The sequence below is a fragment of the Rhinatrema bivittatum genome, chromosome 4 (assembly GCF_901001135.1).
Source record: "Rhinatrema bivittatum chromosome 4, aRhiBiv1.1, whole genome shotgun sequence".
In the NCBI taxonomy this organism is placed as follows: domain Eukaryota; kingdom Metazoa; phylum Chordata; class Amphibia; order Gymnophiona; family Rhinatrematidae; genus Rhinatrema; species Rhinatrema bivittatum.
Window position 1 is genome coordinate 342,213,355 of NC_042618.1, and position 26,211 is coordinate 342,239,565.

The window sequence follows — 26,211 nt, forward strand, 5'->3', positions numbered from 1 at the left end:
GACCGTGTTAAAGCACACTCTGTGAGGGCCATGGCGACGTCAGTGGCACACCTTCGATCGGTGCCGCTTCCTGACATCTGCAAAGCTGCAACCTGGAGTTCTCTCCATACCTTTGCAGCCCATTATTGTTTGGACAAAGCTGGAAGACAGGACTCCATCTTCGGCCAGTCTGTCTTGCGTAACCTTTTTCCAACCTGATGTACCAACACCCTTCCACCTACCCGGTTGGGTGCGGATGCCCTTTCCCAAATTTCTCCTCACTTATTGTGCTTGCTGCACACCGTTGGGTACATTTGGTGCAAGTCGGGACATCCTCAGCTCGGTACTCACCCATTTGTGAGGACAACCATCCTGCTTGTCCTGTGAGAAAGCAAATGTTGCTTACCTGATGTAACAGGTGTTCTCACAGGACAGCAGGATGTTAGTCCTCACGAAACCCGCCCGCCTCCCCGCGGTGTTGGGTTCGTTTTATTTTTACTTTCTAGGCACTGCCTGTAGCTTTGAAAATCAGACTGAAGGGAGACCCCTGCTGGCTGCAGGGTCAGTGCCTTGCTGGGCATGCCCAGTAGGGGCCAGTCAAAGTTCTGTTTAAACTTTGACAGAAGTTTTCCGTGGTGGGCTCCATCCTCGATGTCACCCATTTGTGAGGACTAACATCCTGCTGTCCTGTGAGAACACCTGTTACATCAGGTAAGCAACATTTGCTTTCTCTCTCTTCCCTGTACGTACCAGGATCAGTCCAGACGGTGGGTTATGTCCCCCGTCCAGCAGATGGAGTCAGAACAGAGCTCGAGGGCTCCGCCTCCTATACCAGCTCACCCTCTGCTGGAGCTCAGTATCTTTCTGACTCCAGCAGATGTGAGTTGGGGAAACAGTGCTTCCCCAGTCTGACAGGTTTTTGAGTCTCTTTCTACTTTTCTTTGAGTTCTTCCTGTCTTTTGTTTGCTAGCTAACAATTTGGATCAAGTTAATTGAGAAAAAAAAAAAAAGTTTTTATTCTGTCAGTGATTTGAGGAGGCGTGCTTCTCTGTTCTGCCTCCTCCTGCAGTGTCACTTTCCTACGTTTGGGGTAAGTGTTATTTTCTGTGTGGTTTTTCTTGCAGCTTTTCTCTTCACTTGTCGGCATTTGCTGGTACACCCGGCTCTCTCACGCAGTCCTTGACGGTCCTGTGGCCCGGCGAACGCTATCTCGGGACTGGGCGCGCCGCTAGCGGTTTTTCCCGCCAGCGCCTACGGATCTGTCAGGCGGGTTGTGTCGGCCTTTCGGCCCCCCCGCGGTGCGCTTCCTTTTTGGCCCCCCCCCCCGAGGCGATTTCTCATAGCGGCTTCTTCATGCCGCGCTTTTCCCGCTGCGAGACCTGCGGTGAGGCAGGGTCTCGTTTTTCAAAGGAGGGAGTTTGCCCGCGCTGCCTCCCTGAAGTGGAAGGTGGTTCGCGTGGCTCGGGTTCGCGCCCAGCGCCCTCCTCACCACAGCCAGGGATGAGCGGGCCGGCCACGTCCTAGCCAATGGCGGGAACGGTGGCCATTTTGGAGCGGGATTTTCCTTCAGAACACGCTCTGGAGGAAACAGACGCAGTTCGGGGCGCCCCCCACCTGCACCGAAGCCCAGAGGAAGCTCTACCGGCCCGACCACCGCAAGGGGCCCCTGCGGCTGCGACTTCAGCCAGCCTGCCGTTTTTTTCCCCGGACTTCATTTTAAAGATGCACACGGCTTACCTGCAGGGCCTGACAGAGCCGGGGGGAGCCCCCTCAGGGCCTCCTGCTCCCAAAGTTCCCAAGCTCTCGTTTCCGGCCTCCGGGCCCCTGTCCTCGGCTGGGCCAGCCACAAGCTCCTCGGCTTTGCCATCCCAGCCTCGAGTGGCGGGAGCGGCTCCCCCTTTGGGCCCTGACCCTTCGGACCCTCCGGATCCGGCGCAATTGGAGGGGCAAACGGAGGGCGACGACCCGCGAGCCTTGCGGATCTTCCATAAGGAGGAACTAGAAGACCTGCTCCACCAGACCCTTCAAGAGCTAGATCTGGATCCTCCACCGGACCCCCCGGCGCCTGTGGCTCCGGCGGTCGCAACGTGCTCCAAGAAAGGGGACCCGGTCCTGGCCGCCCTTAGGCCTAGGGCTAAAGCTTTCCCGGTCCATGAGTCTTTTCTCCAGCTCCTCACGGGGGAATGGGACGTCCCTGAAGCGGCATTGAGGGTCACCCGGGCCATGGAAAAATTATATCCCTTGCCTGAGGATTTCTTAGATCTCATCCGTTTCCCTAAGGTAGACTCGGCGGTCTCAGCGGTGACTAAGCGAACTACGATCCCGGTGACGGGCGGGACGGCCCTACGGGACACACAGGACCGCAAATTGGAGACATTCCTCAAGAAGGTGTTTGAGGTTTCGGCCCTAGGGATGCGAGCTGTCATGTGCAGTTCTTTGACCCAGATGGCTAGTCTGCTCTGGGTCCAGCAACTCCTGACGTCGCAACAGTTGCCTCCGGAAGAAGCAGCTCAGGCTGACAGCCTGGAATCTGCCATCGCTTACGGGGCGGATGCTCTGTATGACCTTTTTCGCGTTCTGGCCCGCTCCATGGTGTCGGTGGTGGCGGCTCGTCGCCTCCTGTGGCTCCGGAATTGGTCTGCGGACGCCTCCTCCAAATCGAGCCTGGGATCCCTTCCTTTTCGTGGGAAGTTTCTTTTTGGGAACGACCTGGATCAGATCATGAAGTCACTGGGGGAAAATGCAGTGCATCGTCTACCCGAAGATCGGCAGAGGCCTTATAGGCCGTTTGCCTCCACCAGAACCAGGGCTCGAGCACAGCGACGCTATAGATCCTACCGGCAGTCCAATCCTCGCACTGCTCCCAGTAGATCCCAACCGTGGTCGCGGTCCTTTCGTGGGCGGAGGCCCGCGAGAGAGGGCTCGGGCCAGGGGAACCCCCCCGGCAAATCTACCCAATGATGCCAGACCGACCCACTCCTCCTGTCCGCCCATCGGGGGCCGACTCACAGATTTCGTCGAGGAGTGGGTGAAGATTACTTCAGATCAGTGGGTCCTGGACACCATCCAATACGGTTACGCCTTGGAATTTGTCCGTCTTCCTCGGGACAGATTTCTCTTCTCTCCGTGCGGCTCCGACCTCAAACGGATGGCGGTTCAACAGACACTAGACCGTCTGCAAGCCATAGAGGCTATCGTTCCCGTTCCTTTCGCCGAGGTGGGCTCGGGCCATTATTCCATCTACTTCGTGGTTCCCAAAAAGGACGGCTCGTTCCGGCCCATACTGGATCTGAAGGAAGTGAACCGCTCTCTGCGGGTCAACCGATTCCACATGGAGACGCTGCATTCAGTGATTGCTGCGGTACACCAGGGGGAGTTTCTGGCTTCCCTGGATCTGACGGAGGCGTATCTGCACATTCCGATACGTCCGGACCACAGACGCTACCTACGTTTCAAGATCCTCGGTCAGCACTTTCAGTTTCAGGCCCTACCCTTCGGGCTCGCAACGGCTCCGCGGACCTTCACCAAGATCATGGTGGTGGTGGCGGCGGCCCTCCGGCGGGAGGGGATCTTAGTGCACCCCTACCTGGACGACTGGCTGGTGTGGGCGAAGTCCTTCTCGCATGGACAGGCCTCGGTGGCCAGAGTCTTGGAGATGCTTCGCTCTCTGGGCTGGGTTGTGAATCTTCCCAAGAGTTTCCTCGTCCCATCCCAACGCTTGGATTTTCTGGGGGCGACCTTCGACACTCAGCAAGGCATGGTCTTCCTGCGGGCGGACAAGGCACTCTCCTTCAGGGAGCACGTCCGTCAGTTCGCGTCTTTGTCGGAACCCACCGCTTGGAATTATCTACAGCTTCTGGGAGTGATGGCGTCCACCATCGACATGGTGCCCTGGGCGTTTGCTCATCTACGTCCACTGCAGGCGTCCCTGCTGTCGCGATGGAAACCGGTGTCACAGGAGTATCAGGTGGTTCTACCCCTCCCCCAGTCAGCTCGAGACAGTCTGGAGTGGTGGCTGGTCCCGGCTCACCTGGCCCGAGGCGTCTCCCTCGACGTTCCCTCTTGGGTAATTGTGACCACTGACGCCAGCGAACGAAGCGCCACACAGGGGACGTGGTCCCCGGAGGAGGCGAGGTGGCCGATCAATCGTCTGGAGACCAGAGCAGTACGCCTCGCACTTCGACGTTTCCTCCCCCTGATTCGGAACCGAGAGGTACGGGTTCTTTCGGACAACGCCACCACGGTGGCGTACATCAATCGTCAAGGCGGGACGAGGAGTGAACAGGTCTCCGCCGAAACCACGCTCCTGATGGACTGGGCGGAACTTCATCTGGTTCGGCTCGTGGCCTCCCACATCACCGGCGTGGACAACGTGCAAGCGGATTACCTGAGTCGTCAGCGGTTGGACCCCGGCGAATGGTCCCTTTCCGACGAGGCGATGACGCTCCTGGTTCGCCGTTGGGGAACGCCGCGACTGGACTTGATGGCGACCGCCCTCAACGCCAAGGCCCCTCGCTTCTTCAGTCGCAGAAGGGAGCACGGCGCGGAGGGGGTGGATGCTCTAGCGCTGCCGTGGCCGGAAGATCAACTGCTCTATGTTTTTCCTCCCTGGCCCTTAGTGGGCAAGATACTCCGCAGGATAGAAACTCACAGCGGTCCCGTGATTCTGGTAGCTCCGGAGTGGCCGCGTCGTCCTTGGTTTGCAGACCTGCTTCACATGGCAGTGGACGGACCGTTACGCCTGAGTCATCTTCCTCGGCTCCTGCAGCAGGGACCGGTATTTTTCGAGCAGGCGGCACTCTTTTGTCTTGCGGCTTGGCTTTTGAACGGCGCCGCCTCCGCCGACGAGGCTACCTGGAGGCGGTAATCTCTACGATGCTCCGGGCCCGCAAACCTTCTACCTCTGTTGTTTATGTGCGAGTGTGGAAGGTCTTCGAGGCCTGGTGTACCGATCATGGGGCCCGACCCACGGAGGCGTCGGTACCTCTGATCCTTCAATTTTTGCAGAACGGGCTGGATAAGGGTCTTGCATACAATTCCCTACGTGTGCAGGTAGCGGCCCTGAATGTTCTGGTACAGACACCGGTCGCCCTGCCTCTCCAGGCGGATATCGCCCGATTCCTGAAGGGGGCCAAACATCTATGGCCGCCGGTCAGGGACCCTTGTCCGTCGTGGAGTCTTAACCTGGTTCTCCGGGCCCTAGCGGGCGCTCCTTTCGAACCTCTACAGGAGTCTTCGCTTAAAGATCTTACTATGAAGACAGTTTTTCTCGTGGCAATATGCTCTGCCCGTCGAATCTCGGAGCTGCAGGCTCTTTCCTGCAGGGAACCCTACCTTCGCATTTCGGAGGCAGGGATCTCGCTGCGTACAGTACCTTCCTTCCTCCCAAAGGTGGTCTCTTCGTTTCACGTGAATCAGACGGTGGAACTCCCGGCGTTCTCTCCAGAGGAGTCTAGGTCTCTTCGTCACTTGGACGTCAAGCGAGTCTTACTCCACTACCTAGAGGTTACCAATGCCTTTCGGGTTTCCGATCATTTGTTTGTGCTCTGGTTGGGACCTAAGAAGGGCTCCTCGGCTTCAAAGACGACCATCGCCCGCTGGATCAAGGATGCCATCTCGTCGTCTTATATCGGGGCCGGTCGGGATCTGCCCAGGGGCGTTCGAGCTCATTCTACACACTCTCACGCAGCGTCTTGGGCGGAGTCTCGTGCCGTCTCCCCACAGGAAATTTGCCGGGCGGCGACGTGGAAGTCGCTGCATACCTTCGCTAAGCATTATCGCCTACACCTGGCGCCCTCGGCTCCTGGGCAATTTGGCGATCAGGTTCTCCGAGCAGGGCTCTCAGGGGCCCACCCATAGTAGGGAAGCTTTGGTACATCCCACCGTCTGGACTGATCCTGGTACGTACAGGGAAAAGAAAATTATTCCTTACCTGCTAATTTTCGTCCAGACACCCACCACGCTGGGATCTTGCGACCTGCTCGGATTCATTGTTATCTACTGTCTCTTCTTTCTTCTCTCTGGTTCTTTATCAGAGTTGTACAGCTCCTCACAAGTTGACGTTGGCGACCTCTTTTTGTTAGGTCATGCCTGTTTTATTGTTCTTGATGTTGACTTTTGTCAGGGTTTTGATCCAAATTGTTTTGTTATTGCTCTTTTGGGCTTTGTTATTCACGATACTGAGCTCCAGCAGAGGGTGAGCTGGTATAGGAGGCGGAGCCCTCGAGCTCTGTTCTGACTCCATCTGCTGGACGGGGGACATAACCCACCGTCTGGACTGATCCATGGTACTACAGGAACGAAAATTAGCAGGTAAGGAATAATTTTCTTTTCTTATTTATTTCTGTTCTGTTTATGCATCTCATCGAACCCATTGTTTTCATGTGTGGTATCCATCCTTCTGTTCAGTCATTCTATTTTACAAAATTATAGATGAGACTGTAGGGGCAGATAAAGATCACAAGACCCATCTAGTCTGTTCGGCACATGTTGATCTTACTTTATATCTGGCTTTACACTTGTTTCCTCACAGCTGAAGATCCTATGATTTCTTGAATTCTGTTACTCTTTTTCCCCACCATCTATACTGGGAGACTGTTCCCAGCTATATTAATTACCCTTTCTGTGAAGAAATAATTCTGTACATTATTCCTGAGTCTTCACCTGCCAACTTCATATTATGTCACTTCTCCCCACCACTTTGTTCGACTACAAAATTGTTTGCCTCATGGTTGGCAATAATTAGTATCATGAGGTTTAATGTATTTTAATATCTTTGATTTAGCCAGTATGATTTTTTTGTATTCATGGATGCTTACTCGCCAGATTTTGAAGGCATTTTCTTTCTGTCCTACTTTTATTTGAAACATCTAAGGATGAGGTTCGAATGCAAAAGGTAACAAAGCGGTTACATACCCTGGAAGAAGTGAATAACAATGTGAAACTGCTCAATGAAATGTTGGTTCACTACAACAAGGAAGACTCATCGGAAGCTGATAAGGAACTGATGAAGGTAGATCATTCCGTTTTTGTCACCAAGAAGGATATACTGGATCCATGTGTTTTATTTTAGGAGTATTATAGTACAAAGGGGGAAACACAACACATGCAGTTCAAAACTTAACAATTGTGCATTTTTATAGGGAGAAAAGAAACTACAGTATAATTACAAAAAGGACATTTTAAAGAATTATCTTTATATATAGAAGAAGTGGGGGGATCATATGAAAGCTGATTTCAACATACCTCCAGCAGTGGCTTGATCATCTACCCCTAAAACATCTAGAAGGAGTGGAGAAGTAGAGCAGTGGGCTGAAAACCAGGGCAGCCTGGTGACACTTGTAACTTTGGCCAAGACATGTCACCCTCCATTGTCTCAGGTAAAAATTTACATTGTAAGTCCTCTGCAGCAGGGAACCTGATTGTTACTCAGCTTACGCTCAAGTTTGGATGGTGAAAAATTAAATCCAAAACCATTTTTACAGAGCTGAGAAACAGTTCTTTAAAAAACTTTTGTGGATTTTATCAAGAAAAAAAACAAAACAAAATGTTTCAGAGCACTTTGCTGCTGCCTCAGGTGTGAAAACCTCTCTAAATAACGGCTACTGTGGAAATTATGTAATCCATTTAGCTTATAAACAAAAGTTTTAATATGTTTCTCCCCAATGCAAGAACGTTGGCCAGTAGGATCCACAGCAAGAAATTAAGGATCAATATACCCCAAGAAAAAACCTCTTTACTGAGAAATAGACCCAACATTGCCTTCAATAATCTATGGACTGCATATGTACCCTGGTTAATAAACCAAAGAGGCACAAAATAACCTCCACATGAACAGTATTACAAAGGTGAACCACAAAATATACAGTTCAGAACTTACTTGTTGGAATAAATGGAGGTGACAGTCCAACCCGAGCTAGATTATATACTCTGGAAATTTTGCTAAGGATCTTACTGGCCAGGATTCTTGCATTGGAGAGGAGTGTGTTAAAGCTTTTGTTTTCCTGCTACAAATCTACAGCGTCTAAATCTGACTAGGAGAGAATCAGTTTCCAGCTAAGCACATGCGAGCAAGTTGCATTTGAATTCATGAAACATTTTTTTTTTAATGCAGGAGCTGTTTGAAAGGTGCGAAACCAAAAGACGGACATTATTTAAATTGGCCAGTGAGACAGAAGACAATGACAACAGTTTAGGTAAAACAGAAATCCTTTCTGGGTCTATGGTGATAGCTTTTAGGAGAATGTTATAGGTACTCCAAAAGAACTAGCAGAAGGTCCAGGGCAGAACTACATTGAGATGAGCTGTTAAGAATTTTGTGTACAAATGCAATTAAACCTACTGTTTCCTAGAATGTTGAAGAGCGATATGTCTAATACTGCCTTTTTCTGCATTTAGGGGATATTTTACAGGCTAGTGACAATTTATCTCGTGTGATCAACTCCTACAAAAAAATCATTGAAGGCCAAGTTGTTAATGGAGAGACTGATTTTCCTGCAGCAGCCACAGAAGGTAGATCTTTTCTGTATTCTTTTATTTTTTCTTCTTTGTGTAGTCTGCTTCCTCTTTTTTCACTTCTCTGTTGTCTTACATGATTGGATTGACATTTCATCGTCCTTGTATATGGCAATCCAAAGCTGAGCCCTAAGGGTTTGTAACCCCAAGACTGTTCATATTGTTTTTCCAAAGACAAAATGCAGTTCCCTGTATGTACCCAGATCATTCCAGATAAAGTTTTATTGATTATAGCTATATAACCTAGAGTGCCACTTGCGGTCCCTCAGTATTTTTCTGTCTCCAGCAGATGGAAGATAGTGCAAAACTTGCAGTTTGAGTTAAAAAAAAAAAAAAGTAGAAGGAGATTTTCCTAGCATATAGCCAGATGGACTCAGGACCATTGGGTTATGTGCTCCCCTGCCAGCAGATGGAGATGGAGTCAGGTTTCAAAGCTAATGTCACCCTAGATATACCCCTGCAGTGACCTCAGCCATTCAGTATCTCTCCATCTCCTAGCAGATATGGAATGTATCGCCTATCGGGAACACAGTACTCTTTAGATGAGGAAAATTTACCTTCAAATTTCTGCTTTTAAATTAGAGAAGATCGAGCCCCGCACTCCTGCAGTGATACCTAAGGTCCCTCCCCAAGTTGATAATTCCTGAGGTGATTTCCGAGAATCCTCAGAGGTTTGCCTTGGTCCGGTAGCTGGTTCCCGGCATGGACTTTGCTGCTGAAGCAACTGAAAGGCAGTGGGTGCAGGAAGCCGAGTGCGGTGGTGATGGAGACCATCTCTGTACTCAGCCGGTAAGCGCTGCGCCCAGGTAAGTAGAAAAGAATTCTTCTTATCCAGAGACGTGGAAGGGCTTCAGTAAATCTTTCCTCCGGTTTCCTTACTCGGTGTGTCGTACTGATGTCGTTCCTGACCCCAATAGTGCGAAGGAAGGGGGTTTCCGAGCAGGTTGAGCAGCCCCCGATGGGCTAGGCCCCACTTCAGGCTCGGTGGGTACTACACGTGGGGGGCCGCCGCGGCGCATTCTTGCATGCGATTTTGTTGTGGCACCATTTCCCCCCATTTCCGTCGGCACGCAGGGTGCAGGACGGCCCTTGTGCGTCGAACACGCACACTCCTGTGCGCATATCTGCGTGCATAACTGCACGCACAACCGACTGCTAGGATTTACACGCGCCAAGGCGGGCCTGTGCGTGCTCGAGAGGCACTATCTGGCTGAACGCACAAACTACAGAGTATTATGGCCCCGGTAGCAAAGAAGCTGAAACGACACTCCCTTTGTGTGTTGTCTGCCATATTAGGGCTGCGCAGCCTGACCTGGAATCCTTCCTGTGTCAGCACTGTGAAGAAGCCCAGGGAGGCTGGACTCTCAGAACTTTTCCAAGTCTGGCCCCTCCCAGTCGGAGGATGGGTCAGCCATGACCTTATCTGGCAGTATCCCGGACCTGAGCAGTTCCGGATGGCGTCCCTCCCAGGAGAGGGCAGTTCAGCAGCACCTACCCCAATTCCTCCTGGGCTAAAAATGGACCCAGCGGCCTTCTCTTGGTTAAAATTCTTTCAGGGCCTACAAGCCTTTGTTCAGGCGCAGTCGGCTACTTGCCCCTGCCCAGTCCGAGCCCCAGCTGGGAAGGCCTCACCCTTCCAGCCCTATCAGCATGCCTCGGGACATGCCTTTCCTCACTAAGGGTATCTCTGACAGGGACCCAGACACCACAGATGACAAAGGGGATTTGGATTCATTGGAGGGTGCGGAAATCCCTCCACGCCTGGAGCCATACCAGACCATGCTTCGATTTTTCCACAGAGACAAATTACTGGCCCTGGTCTCCCAGACCCTGAAGACCCTGGGAGTTCCTGGCACAGACCCTATTTCAGAACCAAGGAAGAATCCCATCCTGGTGTCTCTACAGAAAGTCGCTTTCTATTTCCTTTTGCTGGAAGCCATCCAGGAATTGATTGATTGATTGGAATGGGACGCCCTGAAAGTCAGTTTTAAAGGAGGTCGGGCCCTGGAAGCCTTATACCCTCTGAACCCGGCGGCCAAAGAACGCCTGCGTTTCCCGAAAGTGGACGCCCTGGTCTGCACCGTCTAGAAGCGAACAACTATCCCAGTAGAGGGAGGAGCGGCCTTGAAGGATGCTCACGATAGGTGGTTGGAATCCATCCTTAAGCAGGCCTTCGACGCGACAGCAATGACACTGCAGATCACTTCCTGTTGTGCCCTGGTGGCTCGTTCATGTCTGCTTCTCTCGAGAGAAGCAGATAGCTCAGGGGCACAAACCAGAGAGATGATCGGGCCCGCCGTGGCCTTCCTAGAGGATGCAAGCTTGGACCTAGTATGCACTTCGGCCAGAGGAGTAGCCTCAGTGGTGGCGGCCAGAAGACAGCTATAGTTGCGAAATTAGTCAGCGGATGTGGACTCTAAGGTGAACCTCACAAAGATGCCCTTTAAGGGATCCCTCCTATTCGGTAGCGAATTGGAAAAACTAGCAGTAAGTGGGGTGAATCTCCAGTGCCTCAGCCACCGGAAGATAAGAAAAAGAGGTCGCAGCGCCCCTCTCCCATGAGGGGTTGGGCCAGGGGCTCCCAGCGTTTCTGGCCCTATAGAAACTCATTTCAGACATCTTGGCCCTCGAGAAGGTCTCAGTCCTTTTGGAACCAACAACCAAAAAGAGGAACGGGTTCGGGTTCGGCCTGAAATTCCCAATGAGGTTTGGCCGACCCATCCATGGGACGAGGAGATAGGGGGCCGACTATCCCTTTTCTTTCAGCGGTGAGTCAAGATCTTGTCAGACAAATGGATACGGGACATCATACGAGAAGGATACGCTCTGGGATTTCGTAGCATCCCTCGGGACATGTTTATAATGTCACCTTTCGTAGCGTGTAGCCAGATGGACACAGGCCAATGGGTATTGTACTCTTCTGCTAGCAGATGAGAGACGGAGTCAGATTTCAAAGCTGACGTCACTCTACATATACCTGTGCAGGAAGCTTAGCTCTTCAGTATTTTCCGTCTCCCAGCAGATGCAGATACTATTCCCCACTCTAGAATAGTGTAACAATTTAAAACAAAGAAGAAGAAAATTTATATTAAGAAGATCAAGCCCCGCTTCTCCTGCAGTGATACCTAAGGGTCCCTCCCCCAGTCGAGAATTCCTGAGGTGATTTCCGAGATCCCTCAGAGGTAAGCCTTGGTCCGGCAGCCGAATCCCGGCATGGACTTAGCCCCTACAAGTGGCTGAAAGGCAGCGGGTGCAGATTCGAATGTGGCGGGGAAGGTATTTCCCTCTCCCCCCACAGCTGGAGACCGCCCGGCACGCGATCGATAAGCGCCGAGACCAGGTAAGGTAGAAACTTTTAAATCTAAGTCTACGGTCTCCAGAGTTCGAACAGCCTAACCGAACATTTCTCCCAGCGAGGTTTAAAGGGCATTCCCTGTACGTACCAGGATCAGTCTAGACCTTGGGTTGAGCTTCCTGTCCAGCAGATGGAGACAGACCAAAACTGAAAAAGGTATCCTATATCAGGACAGAGCCTACCCTGCAGCCCTTCAGTATTTGTCTGTCTCCAGCAGATGCCAGACAGCTCACCCTGCGGTTCCCTGTTAGCTTGCCCTTTTCCCCTCGGGGTCCCTTCTTTGATTCTTTTCTCGGGGGCAAGCTCAAGCAAGTATTGTTTTCAAGTAATTTGTGTAAAAAAAAAAGCTTTTAAATTTGTCACTTTTTTGACTGTGTTAGGGAGACAGCCCTGTCTCCCTCGCTCTTGGGGTTCCTAGGGGGGGGTTTGGCCCCTTGATTTGCTCAGCCTAGGTTCCCTTCCCGGTGACCTTCTTGTGGGCGATACTGGTGGTTCCAGTCACTCCCTCTTAGCCTGCTGCCTTGCCCCGGGACGTCCATACCTCGGGTGCACTTTCAGGGAAGCGCATTCCCCTGTAACATTCTGTAAAAAAAAAAAAAAAAAAGGAAGCAGTTTCAGCATTCAAATGTTGTACTTTTGTTGTGCAAGTGAAAAAAAAAAAAAGGCAGCTAGGTTTTGTTTGTAGGAGGGAGCAGGGTTCAATCTCCTGCTCCTCTCCTCTGGGACTCCCCTATCAGCTGTTTTTTGTTTCTTCGTGGCTGTGTTTCTTTTGCTGATGCCGCGCTCGAACCTGTGCCTGGCCTGTGGAGAGCCGGCTCTCCAGAGATGAGGTATGCTCTTGATGCCGCCCGAGTGGGGAGGGCTCCTCCACGGCGGTGCAGGTAACTCGAGCCCGGGGTTGGGCTCCCCAACGCATGGCCAGGCTGTTCCCGACCTAAGAAATCATGGGAACGGCGGCCATCTTGGGTATTTCACCCGATGCAGGCTCTGCTTCTCCTGGGGCAGAGGAGCCGAATTCGCCGATTTTACCCCTTGATCTGAGCCCGGTGAGCTCTCGGGGGGGGGGGGGGGGGGTGACACGGACCCCCTCTCCCCCCATGGAAGAATTGTCCCGGGCCCGTTTCTCTTCGGATTTTGTGCTTCTCTTGCACAAATCGTATTTAGCTAGCCTACAGGAGAGGAGGTGGACCCGCCCCCCGCCTCCTCCCCCCCCCCCCCCTCCGAAACTCCCCCGGATGCTCGCACCGTCTCCCCCCGCGGTCCCTGATCCACAAGGCCCTGTCCGGGTGCGGGTGGTTCTGGGAGTCCCCCTCCCTGTGGACCTCCCACAGCCCCCCGTGGACCCTCTTGATGAATTCGATAGGGAGGCCTCGGCTCAGGCCCCCCCGCTTGAGGGCGACGATCCCCGTGTTCTACGCTTGTTTCAGCGTGAGGAGCTGGAACCTCTCATTCCCTTTGTGCTCCAGGAATTAGGATTTGATGTTCCACCAGATGATTCTGTGGCGGCGGCGATGCCACCAAACACGGACCCAGTCCTGACGGGACTTAGGGCATTACCGCGTACATTTCCATTCCATCCTATGCATAGACTGCTTCTCCTACGGGAATGGGAAGCCCCTGAGATGGGTCTCCGGGTCGGGAGGGCTATGGATAAGCTCTGCCCGCTTCCCGAGGATTGCCTGGACATGCTGAAGATTCCTAAGGTTGACTCTTCGGTTACCGCGGTAACTAAGCATATCACCACCAGTGGTGGGTGCCACAGGTTTGCGGGATGTTCAGGACTGCAAACTCGAATTTTATTTGAAGCAGATTTTTGATGTCCTAGCTCTGGGGGTCCAGGCAACAATCTGCAGCAGTCTCATGCAGCGGGCAAGCCTTAAGTGGATGCAACAATTACTCAGAGCCCAGGACCTCCCGTCTGCAGAGGCAGAGCAGGCGGAACGCTTGGAGGGCGCCATTGCATATGGCACGGATGCCCTATATGACTTGCTTCGCGTCCAGGCTAAGGCTATGGTTACCACAGTTTCGGCCAGACGCCTCCTCTGGCTGCGCAACTGGTCCGCGGACTCTTCGTCGAAGGCTCAGCTGGGCACTCTTCCTTTTAAAGGCAAGTTGCTTTTTGGTGAGGACCTGGAACAGCTTATTAAATCCTTGGGCGAGAACAAGGTCCATAAGCTGCCGGAGGATCGCCCTAAACAGTCTAAGTTTTTCTTCCCGACTCGTACCCGCTTCAGGGGGCAATGCCGGTTCGGCAACAGGGCACGTGGTTCATATCCTAGAGGTGGCGCTTCCAGGTCCCAGTCATGGTCTCATTCCTTTCGGGGCCGTCGCGGCTTCTGAGATGGCAGCCAGCAACACCTGGCCACCAAGTCCGCTCCCCAATGAGATCTGGCCGGTCCATTCCTCCGTACGAAACTTAGGTGGGCGTCTTTCTGTTTCGCGAGGAGTGGGCCAAAATCACGTCCGATCAATGGGTCCTCGAAGTGATAGAACACGGCAACCGGTGTCCGAGCAGTTCCAGGAGGCCCTGCCTCTTTCCGACTCTACCATTGCCGACATACAGTGGTGCTTCTCGCTGGCGCATCTCCTCAAGGGGATGCCTCTTATGACTCTCTCGTGGGTCATAGTCACGACGGACGCCAGCCTCTCTGGGTGGGGGACGGTCTGCCAATCACGAGCGACTCAGGGTTACTGGTCCCCGCTCCAGTCCCGCTGGCACATCAATCGCCTGGAGGCCCGGGCAGTGCGCCTGGCCCTCAAGTTTTTTCTTCCCCTGATCCGCCGCAAGGCGGTTCGAGTTCTGTCGGACAATTCCACCATGGTGGCTTACATCAGTCGACAGGGGGGTACTCGCAGTCGTCTGATGGTGCTGGAAGCCAGCAAGCTTTTTGCTGGGCGGAGAGGCACTTGAATCGTCTAGCTGCCTCCCACATAGAGGGCAAGGAGAATGTTCAAGTTAACTTCCTCAGCCGTCAACGTCTCGATCCCGGCGAGTGGGAGTTGTCCAACATGGTGATGGAACTAATTGTTTGCAGGTGGGGTCCCCCTCACCTGGATCTCATGGTGACGTTGGACAACGCCAAGGCTCCCCAGTTCTTCAGCCGTTGGAGGGAGCATTGCTCGGAGGGAGTGGACGCATTGGCTCTTCCCTGGCCTTCCGACGTTCTCCTCTACGTGTTTCCACCGTGGCCATTGGTAGGAAAGATTCTCCGGAGAATAGAGCTGCATCGCGGTCCGGTCATTCTCGTGGCCCCCGCAGGCCATGGTTTGCGGATCTGGTAAATCTGGCGACGGACGGTCCTCTTCACCTCGGCCACCTGCCCTGTCTTCTTAGGAAGGGTCGCGTATTTTTTGACCAGGCGGATCGTTTCTGTCTAGCGGCATGGCGTTTGAACGGTGAAGTTTGAGGCGAAAAGGTTATAAGGAAGAGGTTATTTTCACTCCGCTTAGGGCTCATAAGCAGTCTATGTCTCTGACCTATGTCCGTGTCTGGAAGGTCTTTGAGAGCGCCTGTGAGGAGTGGGGTGTTTCGGCGCTTTCGCCTTCGGTGGCTGTAGTTCTCACCTTCCTGCAACGGGGACTATCCAAGGGTCTTTCTGTCAGCTCGTTGTGGGTACAAGTTTCAGCTCTCGGTTCCCTCCTGAGCACCATCGAGGGTCGGGCAGTGGTCTCTCATCCGGATGTTGTCCGTTTCCTCAGGGGGGCTAAACACCTGAAACCGCCCGTCCGGCCCACTTGTCCCTCGTGGAGTCTAAATTTGGTGCTTCATGCTCTTTGCTCAGCCCCCTTCGAACTTCTCCATCAGGCTACTCTCAAGGACTTGACGCTCAAGACTGTCTTCTTGGTTGCCATTTGCTCTGCCAGGAGGGTGTCGGAGCTTCAAGCTCTCTCTTGCAGAGAACCTTTCCTGCAGTTTTCGGATTTGGGTGTTTCTCTCAAGACAGTACCTTCTTTCTTGCCGAAGGTTGTTTCCTCCTTTCATGTAAATCAGTTGGTGGAGCTCTCCGCGCTTTCTTCTGAGGATGTCGCAGGGTCCGGGGGCGGTGAACTTCGCCGTCTGGATGTTAAACACGTCTTGCTGCATTACCTTGCTGTTACCAATGACTTCCGGGTCTCAGATCATCTCTTTGTCCTGTGGAGTGGTCCAAATAGGGGCAAACAAGCTTCTAAGACTACGATCGCTCGGTGGTTGAAGGAGGCGATTTCTTCGGCCTACATCTGCAAGGGCAGGGTGGTCCCGGAAGGTTTGAAAGCTAATTCCTTGAGTTCTCAAGCCACTTCTTGGGCGGAGAGTCAGTCGGTCTGTCCACAGGAAATATGCAGGGCAGCTACATGGAAGTCCCTGCATACCTTTGCACGTCATTACCGCCTTGATGTTCAGGCACCAGTCTTTGGTTCCTTTGGTCGGCAGGTGCTTCGAGCGGGACTGTCGAGGGTCCCACCCTTTGTAGGGAAGCTTTGGTACATCCCATGGTCTGGACTGATCCGGGTATGTACAGGGAAAGGAAAATTAGTTCTTACCTGATAATTTTCGTTCCTGTAGTACCACGGATCAGTCCAGACGCCCTCCCGTATTCTGTCCGCTCAGATTTCTTTCCTGTTTTCTCCTTCTTAAAGGAGTAATTTGTGTCTCTGCATGGCTCTCATAGAATTTCATTACAGGCACCGGAAGCATCTTTTACGATTATCTGGGGTGGTCATGCAAGAGCGTTTCAGTTACACAGTTCATTCACTTGTTCTATTGTCTGATTGTTTACACTAAATTACTAGTTATTCTGTTACTTGCTTGACCTTATGCCTTTTTCTGCTTTAACACTGGTTATACTGAAGGGCTGCAGGGTAGGCTCTGTTCTGATATAGGATACCCTTTTCAGTTTTGGTCTGTCTCCATCTGCTGGACAGGAGGCTCAACCCATGGTCTGGACTGATCCGTGGTACTACAGGAACGAAAATTATCAGGTAAGAACTAATTTACCTCTGATCGGATTGAGCATCCCTGGGTCGGCTAGGCCCCGATCCGATGCGAGGGCCCACACACGTGGAGACCCTCCGGGGGGGGGCGCCATTTTGTAAGCGGGATCGTCGGTGCCATATTCCCCCCTTGTCAGGCGGTACACGCGGGGCAGGTCGGTCAGGCTGACGCGCCTAACTGGTGCGCGCGCCCAACATTGCCATACGCAAAGCTGTGCACACAACTAATCACTACCCATGCGCACACCTAGGCGCACCCAGCGCGCATAACTAAGCGCCCCTGTACGAATAACTACACGCGCAGCCACCGTGAGGTTTCCCACGCACACAAACATGGCACCACAGACCAAGAAGGCCAAAGGCCCCTCCCTCTGCTCAGCCTGCCGCATAAGAGCAGCACAATCAGAATTGGAGCCTCTCATGTGCCAGCAGTGCGATGAAGCTCAATGGGAATCAAAATCTGGCCCCCTACAGTCGGGAGAGGGGTCCAGAACCACTGATGATTGCACCCCGGACCTATGTATCTCTGGCTCAGCTCCGCCACAGGAGGCCACCTCGGGGGCTCTTACTCTAACCACCCCGGGGATCAACATGGACCCAGGAACCTTCTCCTGGGTGGAATTCTTTAGAGGGCTGCAAACCTTCATTCAGACACAACCAGCCCCTGCTGTGCACCAGGCTCAACACCGCCTGGAAGCTCAGGATCCTCCCGGCGCTACCCAGACCTCTCGAGAGATGCCTCACCTAACCAAGAGCCTCCCTACTTCAGATCCAGACTCATCTGAGGGCGAGAGCGACTCCCTGGAAGAAGGAGAAATCCCTCCAGGGATGGAACCATACCGAACCATGCTTTGCTTTTTCCAAAAGGATGAATTACTAGCCCTTGTTTCCCAGACTCTGAAGACACTGGGCATCCCAGGCACTGACCCTATGGCGGAACCAAAGAAGAACCCCATCTTGGTGTCCCTCCGTAAGGCCTTATGCTACTTTCCCATGATGGAAGCTATCCAGGAACTGATTGCCCTGGAATGGAATACCCCGGAGGCCAGCTTCAAAGGGGGGCGAGCCCTGGAAGCCCTATATCTTCTGGAACCCACAGCCAAGGAATGTCAGCGTTTCCCTAAAGTTGACGCCATGGTCTGTGCAGTCTTCAAGCGAACGATTCCCATAGAGGGAGGAGCGGCACTGAAGGACGCGCAGGACAGACGATTAGAGTCCATCCTTAATCAGGCTTTCGATGCAACAGCAATGACACTGCAGATTGCTTCCTGCTGTGCACTGGTAACACGCTCCTGCTTGCTCCTTTCCAGAGACGCAAATTCGTCTGGAGAAACGCTGGAACCTGTGGCGTCCTTCCTCACTGACGCAACCTCAGATCTAGTGCGTACCTCAGCCAGGGGCGTGGTCTCGGTAGTGGCAGCCAGAAGACAACTATGGCTACGGAATTGGTCAGCGGATGCGACCTCAAAAGCGAACCTTACGCGAATGCCCTACAGAGGATCTCTCTTGTTGGGCAGTGAGTTGGAAAAGTTAGCCAACAAATGGGGATACCGGAAGATAGGAATAGAAGATCTCAGCGTTCCTCCCCGAGAAAGAATCAAGGGCAGAGGATCGCAGCGCTTCAGAACCTACAAGAATACGCAGTTCCAGGCACCTCGGACATCCGGAATGTCCCAGCCCTTTCGGAACAGACACACCAAGAGGGGAGCAGGCTCAGGGGCAGGTCCTAGCCGTACTCCACAATGAGAAGAAGCAGACCCATCCACAGAAAGAAGACATAGGGGGTCGTCTTACCCTCTTCAACCAAAGATGGGTCAACATAATATTGGAAAATTGGGTCCTAAACATAATTTGAGAAGGATACTCTCTGGAATTCCACAGCATTCCTCCGGACAAACTTTTGACATCACCCTGCCATTCCCACTCCAAGAGACTGGCAGTAGAAACCACACTAACAAGACTTCTCAACCTGAAGGCAATAACCCAGGTGCCCAAGTCCCAACAAAATACTGGACACTATTCCATCTATTTTATCGTCCCCAAGAAGGAAGGATCATTCCGACCTATCTTCGATCTCAAGGATGTCAACCGTTACCTGAGGGTACCACACTTCCACATGGAAACCCTACGCTCCGCTATAATGGCGGTACAACCAGGAGAATTCTTAACCTCCCTGGACCTATCCGAAGCCTACCTCCACATACCAATCCATCAGGACCATCAGCGCTTCCTGCGCTTCGCAATACTGGGTCATCATTACCAGTTCCGGGCGCTACCCTTCGGTCTAGAAACCACTCCCAGGACCTCTTCACCAAAATAATGGTGGTTGTGGCGGCAACATTGAGGAAAGAAGGGATCCTGGTATACCCTTATCTAGACAATTGGCCGATCAGGGCAAAGTCTGCAGAGGCGAGTCGGCAGGCCACCTCCAGAGTCAAGAGCCTACTGCAGGAGCTTGGCTGGGTCGTGAACACAGGCAGGAGCTGTCTCCAATCATCTCAGTCACTAGAGTACCTGGGGGCCCGTTTTGACAACAAACAGAACAAGGTCTTCCTCACTCCTCCAAGGAGAAGGAAACTGATGGAACACTTGCGAACGTTAATGTCCAATCCACGTCCAAGGTATGGGACTACCTTCAAGTCCTCGGCCTCATGGCATCAACCGCTCCAGCGTTCCCTTCTGTCACAATGGAACCCACTGTCCCAGAACTACTCAATTCACCTCCAACTACCAGCAGAGGTTCGGGATCAGCTCCAATGGTGGACACAGGAAGACCACCTAAGCAGAGGAATAAGCCTATCCCCACCGAACTGGATCTTGCTCACCAAGGATGCAAGTCTGCGAGGGTGGGGAGCACACTGTCAGGAGCTGACGGCTCAGGGACAATGGAACAAGGAAGAGGCAGAATGGAACATAAACCGCCTAGGTTCCATATTAGGAGCTACCACCCAGAAAAAAGATCTAGGCATCATAGTGGATAATACTTTAAAATCGTCGGCTCAGTGTGCTGCAGCAGTCAAAAAAGCAAATAGAATGTTAAGAATTATTAGGAAGGGAATGGTTAATAGAACGGAAAATGCCATAATGCCTCTGTATCGCTCCATGGTGAGACCGCACCTTGAATACTGTGTACAATTCTGGTCGCCGCATCTCAAAAAAGATATAGTTGCGATGGAGAAGGTACAGAGAAGGGCAACCAAAATGATAAAGGGGATGGAACAGCTCCCCTATGAAGAAAGGCTGAAGAGGTTAGGGCTGTTCAGCTTGGAGAAGAGACGGCTGAGGGGGGATATGATAGAGGTCTTTAAGATCATGAGCGGTCTTGAACGAGTAGATGTGACTCAGTTATTTACACTTTCGAATAATAGAAGGACTAGGGGGCATTCAATGAAGTTAGCAAGTAGCACCTTTAAGACTAATCAGAGAAAATTCTTTTTCACTCAACGCACAATAAAGCTCTGGAATTTGTTGCCAGAGGATGTGGTTAGTGCAGTTAGTGTAGCTGGGTTCAAAAAAGGTTTGGATAAGTTCTTGGAGGAGAAGTCCATTAATGGCTATTAATCAATTTTATTTAGGGAATAGTCACTGCTATTAATTGCATCAGTAGCATGGGTTCTTCTTAGTGTTTGGGTAATTGCCAGGTTCTTGTGGCCTGGTTTTAGCCTCTGTTGGAAACAGGATGCTGGGCTTGATGGACCCTTGGTCTGACCCAGCATGGCAAGTTCTTATGTTCTTATGTTAAGCTCGAGCAGTCAGACAATTCGCCCACAGACTCCGGGGTAAGTCAGTCAGAGTAATGTCAGACAACGCGACAACAGCCACTTACATCATCAGCCAGCAGGTGTCTCTGAAAATAGACCCCCTAATGTAATGGGCGGAAATAAACCTGCAAGGGATTTCAACCTCCCACATCGCGGGAAAAGACAACATCTCAGCAGACTACCTCAGCAGAGAGAGCCTAGATCTGGGGGAATGTCGACCACAGCCTTCCAGCTGATAGTAAATTGCTAGGGCCTCCCAGCCATGGATCTACTGGCAACCCATCTCAATGCCCAAGTCCCCAGGTTCTTCAGCCGCAGAAGAGAACATCAATCCCAGGGAATCGACACTCTCGTCTAGAACTGGCCAGCTGAAGACCTACTCTATGCCATCCCTCCATGGCCACTACTGGGCAGGGTCATCCGCAAGATAGAGCATCACAGGGGACTAGTTCAACTAGTCGCCCCAGACTCACCAAGAGGACTGTGGTACGCAGACATGCGAAGACTACTTGCGGGAAACCCTCTGTGCCTACCTCCACACAGGGATCTTCTCCACCAGGGCCCAATTTTCCACGAAGATCTGTCTCGATTCTCTCTCTTGAGAGGGCTAGCCTGAAGAAGTGGGGTTACTCAAAGTCCGTCATTGACACCTTGATCTGAGCACGCAAGTTTTCCACATCTCTGTCTTACATACGGATCTGGAGAGTATTCGAAGCTGGTGTGAAGAACGCGGGACCCATCCATGGACAGCCAAAATTCCCATAATCCTGGAGTTTCTACAAGATGGGATAAAGAAGGGGTTGTCCCTCAACTCCCTCAAAGTCCAAGTCGCCGCGTTGGCCTGCTTCAGAGCCGAGGTGGACGGCATCAGATTATCAACTCATCCAGATGTGTCCCGTTTCCTGAGAGGAGTTAAACATCTCCGACTACCCCTAAAGTGGACGGTGCCCCTATGGAATCTCAATATTGTATTAGACTTCCTAGCAGGGGAGTCTTTCAGACCAACAAGTGGTCTGTCACTATGCCTCCTAACTTTAAAAACAGCATTCTTGGTGGCAATCTGTTCAGCTCGTCGCATCTCCGAACTTCAGGCACTACCTGTCGGGAACAGTTCCTTAGGTTCACGCTGGAACCATTCAACTGCGCGCTGTCCCCTCATTCTTACCGAAAGTGGTTTCACATGAATCAAACCATCTCGCTACCATCACCAGATGATCATAAGGACTCGGAGGTCTCACGCCTTCTTCGCCATCTGAATGTCAGCAGACTCCTAGTCCGATACCTGGAAAGATCGGAACCTGTGCGCAAAACAGATCACCTGTTCGTTCTTCACAGTGGGAAGAAGCAAGGGGAAGCGGCATCCTGGGCAACCATTGCCCGCTGGATCAAAGAAGTAATCAAGGCAGCCTACACAGAGGCAGAAAAGCCCTCACCTCTACAGATTAAGGCGCATTCTACAAGAACCCAGGCTGTCTCTTGGGCGGAAACCAAGCTGCTGTCGTCTGCTGAGATCTATCGGGCGGTGACGTGGTCTTCCATACACACTTTCTCCAGGTTTTACTGCCTGGAAGTTCAGGCCAGGGAAGACACAGCATTCGCAAGGGCAGTACTAATTGGGCCTCGGACAGTCTCCCACCTTATGCGGGAGTAGCTTTTGTACATCCCATTGGTCCTGAGTCCATCTGGCTACACACTAAGAAATGGAGAAATTACTTACCTGATAATTTCATTTTCCTTAGTGTAGACAGATGGACTCAGCATCCCGCTCACGGCTGCCCCAGAAAAAAAAGAAGAGAACCTCGGATAACCAACCTCGAGACTAAAGTAATACGGGTAAGCCATGGACTACCCCCAGCGCAAGACACCCACTGTCTCATCTGGTGTCAGCGTTGATCAATTGAGTGCACTGGCAGTCTCCAGTTTGAAAATTCAGTTGAACCAGTTCAAGTTTAAACAAGTTAATCAAGTTATTCGAGTTTATCCAAGTTAAGTTAGTAAGCAAACATATATCCACAATGGCTTTTCGAGGAGAATACTGAAGAGCTAAGCTTCCTGCACGGGTATATGTAGAGTGACTTCAGCTTTGAAATCTGACTCCGTCTCCCATCTGCTAGCAGAAGTGTACAATACCCATTGGTCCTGAGTCCATCTGTCTACACTAAGGAAAACAAAATTATCAGGTAAGTAATTTCTCCATTGTCACTCCCAGCAGAAAAAACTGGCAGTGGAATCTACGTTTGTAAGGTTCCTCAGTCTGAGGGCTATAACCCCAGTACTTACACCCCAAGTAAATTCGGGGCTTTATTCCATCTATTTCATCGTACCCAAGAAGGAGGGGTCATTTCGACCCATCTTGGATTTCAAGAGTGTCAATTGCCATCTGCAGATAATTCACTTCCGCATGGAAACTCTTCGCTCCGTCATAATGGCCGTACAACCTCCCTGGACCTCTCGCAGGCCTATCTTCATATCCCAGTCCATCAAGACCACAGCGTATCCTACACTTTGCGGTACTGGGCCGCCATTACCAGTTCCGGGTGCTGCCGTTCGGCCTGGCAACCATCCCCACAACATTCTATATATATAAAATCTATCCTCAGTGACTGCTACTTCAAGCTGCAAATGATCAAAAAACTCAGACCATTGCTTTATTTCACCGACTTTCGCACCATTCTACAGTCTATTATTTTTTCCAAAATAGACTATTGTAATGCCCTTCTCCTTGGCTTCCCTGCCACCCATACCAAACCTTTACAACTTTTACAGAATGCCTCAGCACGCATCCTTACAAACTCTAAAAAGAGAGACCATATCACACCAACACTCATAGAGCTACATTGGCTACCAATTAAATCAAGAATCCTATACAAAACCTTATCCCTCATTCATAAATGCATCATAAATGAGAACACTCATTGGATCAACCCTCCATTCACACCATGTACCTCCATAAGACCTACTCGTTCCACCCATCAAGGAACGCTCCGCCCCCCCTCGATCAAATCCACTAAACTCACCTTCACAACAAAAAGAGCCTTTTCACTGGCTGGCCCTACCCTATGGAACTCCATGCCTCCAGACTTACGCACTGAAACCTCCACCCCTAAATTAAAAAAACAAAACTAAAAACTTGGCTTTTTCTACAGGTCTTCCCCTCAAATACCCCTCATTAATTGAATCATTCGACAATGCTAATGAATGAATGCAGAGTGTTGTACTATACTATATTGATATCAGTTACATTTGAAGTTTATTGTACATATTTTCCTGTATACACTGTTTTCTTTGGCCTTGTTTTCTAGCTTTTCGTTAACTTAATAACTGAGCTGATCCCATTTATATTCTTCTAAGCATCCTTCCTGAGATATCCCTTCAATAACTTTGTACCTAGTTAATCTGTATTTCAAAAATATTGTATCCAGTTATCCTATATTTAGCCTCTTGCTACAGTTTTATGTTTCCTGTAAAGGCTACGCCTGTTGTTATGGCAACCCTGTCTACGTTTTATGTAAACCGATATGATGTGCAAACGGTTGTCGGTATATAAAAATGTTAAAATAAATAAATAAATAGATTCTCCAAAATTATGGTGGTTGTGGCGGCGGTACTGAGGAAAGAAGAGATCCTGGTGCACCCTTACTTAGCCAACTGGCTGATCCTGGCGAAGTTGTTGGAAGAGAGCCTCCAGGTGACCAGCAGGGTCAGGACCCTCCTACAAGAACTCGGTTGTGTTGTGAACATGGACGAGAGCAGCCTCAACCCCTCCCAATCCTTGGAGTACCTGGGAGTCTGGTTTGATACCAAGCAGGACAAGGTCTTCCTCCTTCCCTTGAAGATAAGGAAGCTGATGTGCCAAGTGCATTGGTTGACAAACACGATGCGCCCCAGGGCGTGGAGCTACCTTCAGGTCCTCGGCCTCATGGCGTCAACCCTGGAAGTAGTACCATGGGCAAGGGCACACATGTGGCCACTCCAATGCTCCCTGCTGTGAAGTTGGAACCCACTGTCTCAAGACTACTCGATCTGCCTCCACCTACCAATGCAAGTATGTTCTCGGCTCCAGTGGTGGCTACAGGAAGCTCACCTAAAGAAGGGTATAAGCCTATCCCCAGCGAATTGGATTGCCCTCACGACATACGCGAGCCTCCGAGGGTGGGGAACTCACTGTCAGGAACTGACAACCTAGGGACTATGGACCGAGGAAGAGGCGCGCTGGGACATAAATCGCCTGGAAGCATGGGCAGTCAGATTAGCGTGCCTGCAGTTCAGCCGCAGGCTCCAGGGACAGGCAGTCCATATGATATCAGACAACGCAACAACGGTAGCCTACATCAACCACCAGGGAGGCACCAAAAGCCACCAAGTGTCTCTGGAAATAGACCTCTTTTTTTTTTTTTTATAATTTTTTATTTATGCATTTTAGATATAGAAATAGACCTCTTATGGAATGGGCGGAGTTAAATCTACAAGGGATCTCGGCCGCCCACATCACAGGAAAAGACAATGTCAGAGCAGACTTTCTCAGCAGGGAGAGTCTGTATCCAGGGGAATGGGCGTTGTCGACCAGAGCCTTCCAGCTCCTAGTAGTTTGCTGGGGCCTCCCGTCCATCGACCTACTGGCCACATCTCACAATGCAAAGGTTCCCCAGTTCTTCAGTCGCAGATGAGATTGACGCCCTTGTCCAGACCTGGCCAGAGGAGGACTTTACTATATGCCTTCCCTCCATGGTCCCTGCTGGGCAAGATCATCCGCAAGATCGAACACCTCAGAGGATTGGTCCTTCTGGTGGCCCTGGATTGGCCCAGACATGCGGAGGCTTCTCATGGAGAGTCCCCTTCGCCTCCCCCCGCACAGGCACCTTCTCCAACAAGGTCTGGTCCTTCCCAAGGACCCAACTTGATTCTGTCTTATGGTCTTGCCCTTGAGACGGCTCGCCTGACGAAGCGGGGATATTTGGCGGCCATGATCGCCACCTTGCTCCACGCACGGAAGTTCTCAACATCCCTGGCATATGTACGGATCTGGAGAATATTTGAGGCCTGGTGCATGGACCACGGGGTGCCCCCGCGGACGACCAAGATCCCCATGATTCTGGAATTTTTAGAGGGCGGCCTGAACAAAGGATTGTCCCTCAACTCCTTGAAAGGTCCAGGTGGCAGCGCTCTCCTGTTTCAGGGGAGAGTTGAACGGAATCCGCCTGTCTGCGCATCCAGACTTGGCCCATTTTCTAAAAGGGGTTAAACACCTCCAACCACCCTTAAAGTGGCCGGTCCCCTATAGAACCTCAATCTAGTATTAGACTTTTTAGCAGGGCCTTCCTTTAGGCCTCTGCGCAGTCTGTCTCTACGCCTATTAACATTGAAGACTGTATTCTTGGTGGCGATATGCTCAGCTCGTCGCATCTCCAAACTACAGACGCTGTCATGTCTGGAACCGTTTCTCCAATTCACTCCAGGAACGTTACAGCTTTGCACCGTCCCTTCCTTCTTACCAAAGGTAGTCTCGGATTTTCACCTGAACCAGATGGACGCAAGGACACAGAAGACTACCACTTACTATTCCACTTAAACGTCAGAAGGCTTTTAGTACAGTACCTGGAACGCTCAGAACCCATACGCAAGACAGACCAC

At 51.5% G+C, this 26,211-nt stretch overlaps 1 protein-coding gene across 8 annotated transcripts in view; it reads left to right on the forward strand.

The window, feature by feature from the left end:
- Positions 1–26,211, forward strand: part of GGA3 (golgi associated, gamma adaptin ear containing, ARF binding protein 3) — a 238,775-nt gene that overhangs the window by 115,876 nt on the left and 96,688 nt on the right. For all 8 annotated transcript variants that reach the window (XR_003856543.1, XM_029600548.1, XM_029600549.1 and 5 more), the window contains 3 exons: positions 6,854–6,991; positions 8,093–8,174; positions 8,377–8,490. Coding sequence is in view for 7 of the 8 variants with exons in the window: in XM_029600548.1 (XP_029456408.1) it covers positions 6,854–6,991; positions 8,093–8,174; positions 8,377–8,490 (334 nt within the window). In the remaining variant the exon portion in view is untranslated. The remainder of the gene's footprint in view (positions 1–6,853; positions 6,992–8,092; positions 8,175–8,376; positions 8,491–26,211) is intronic.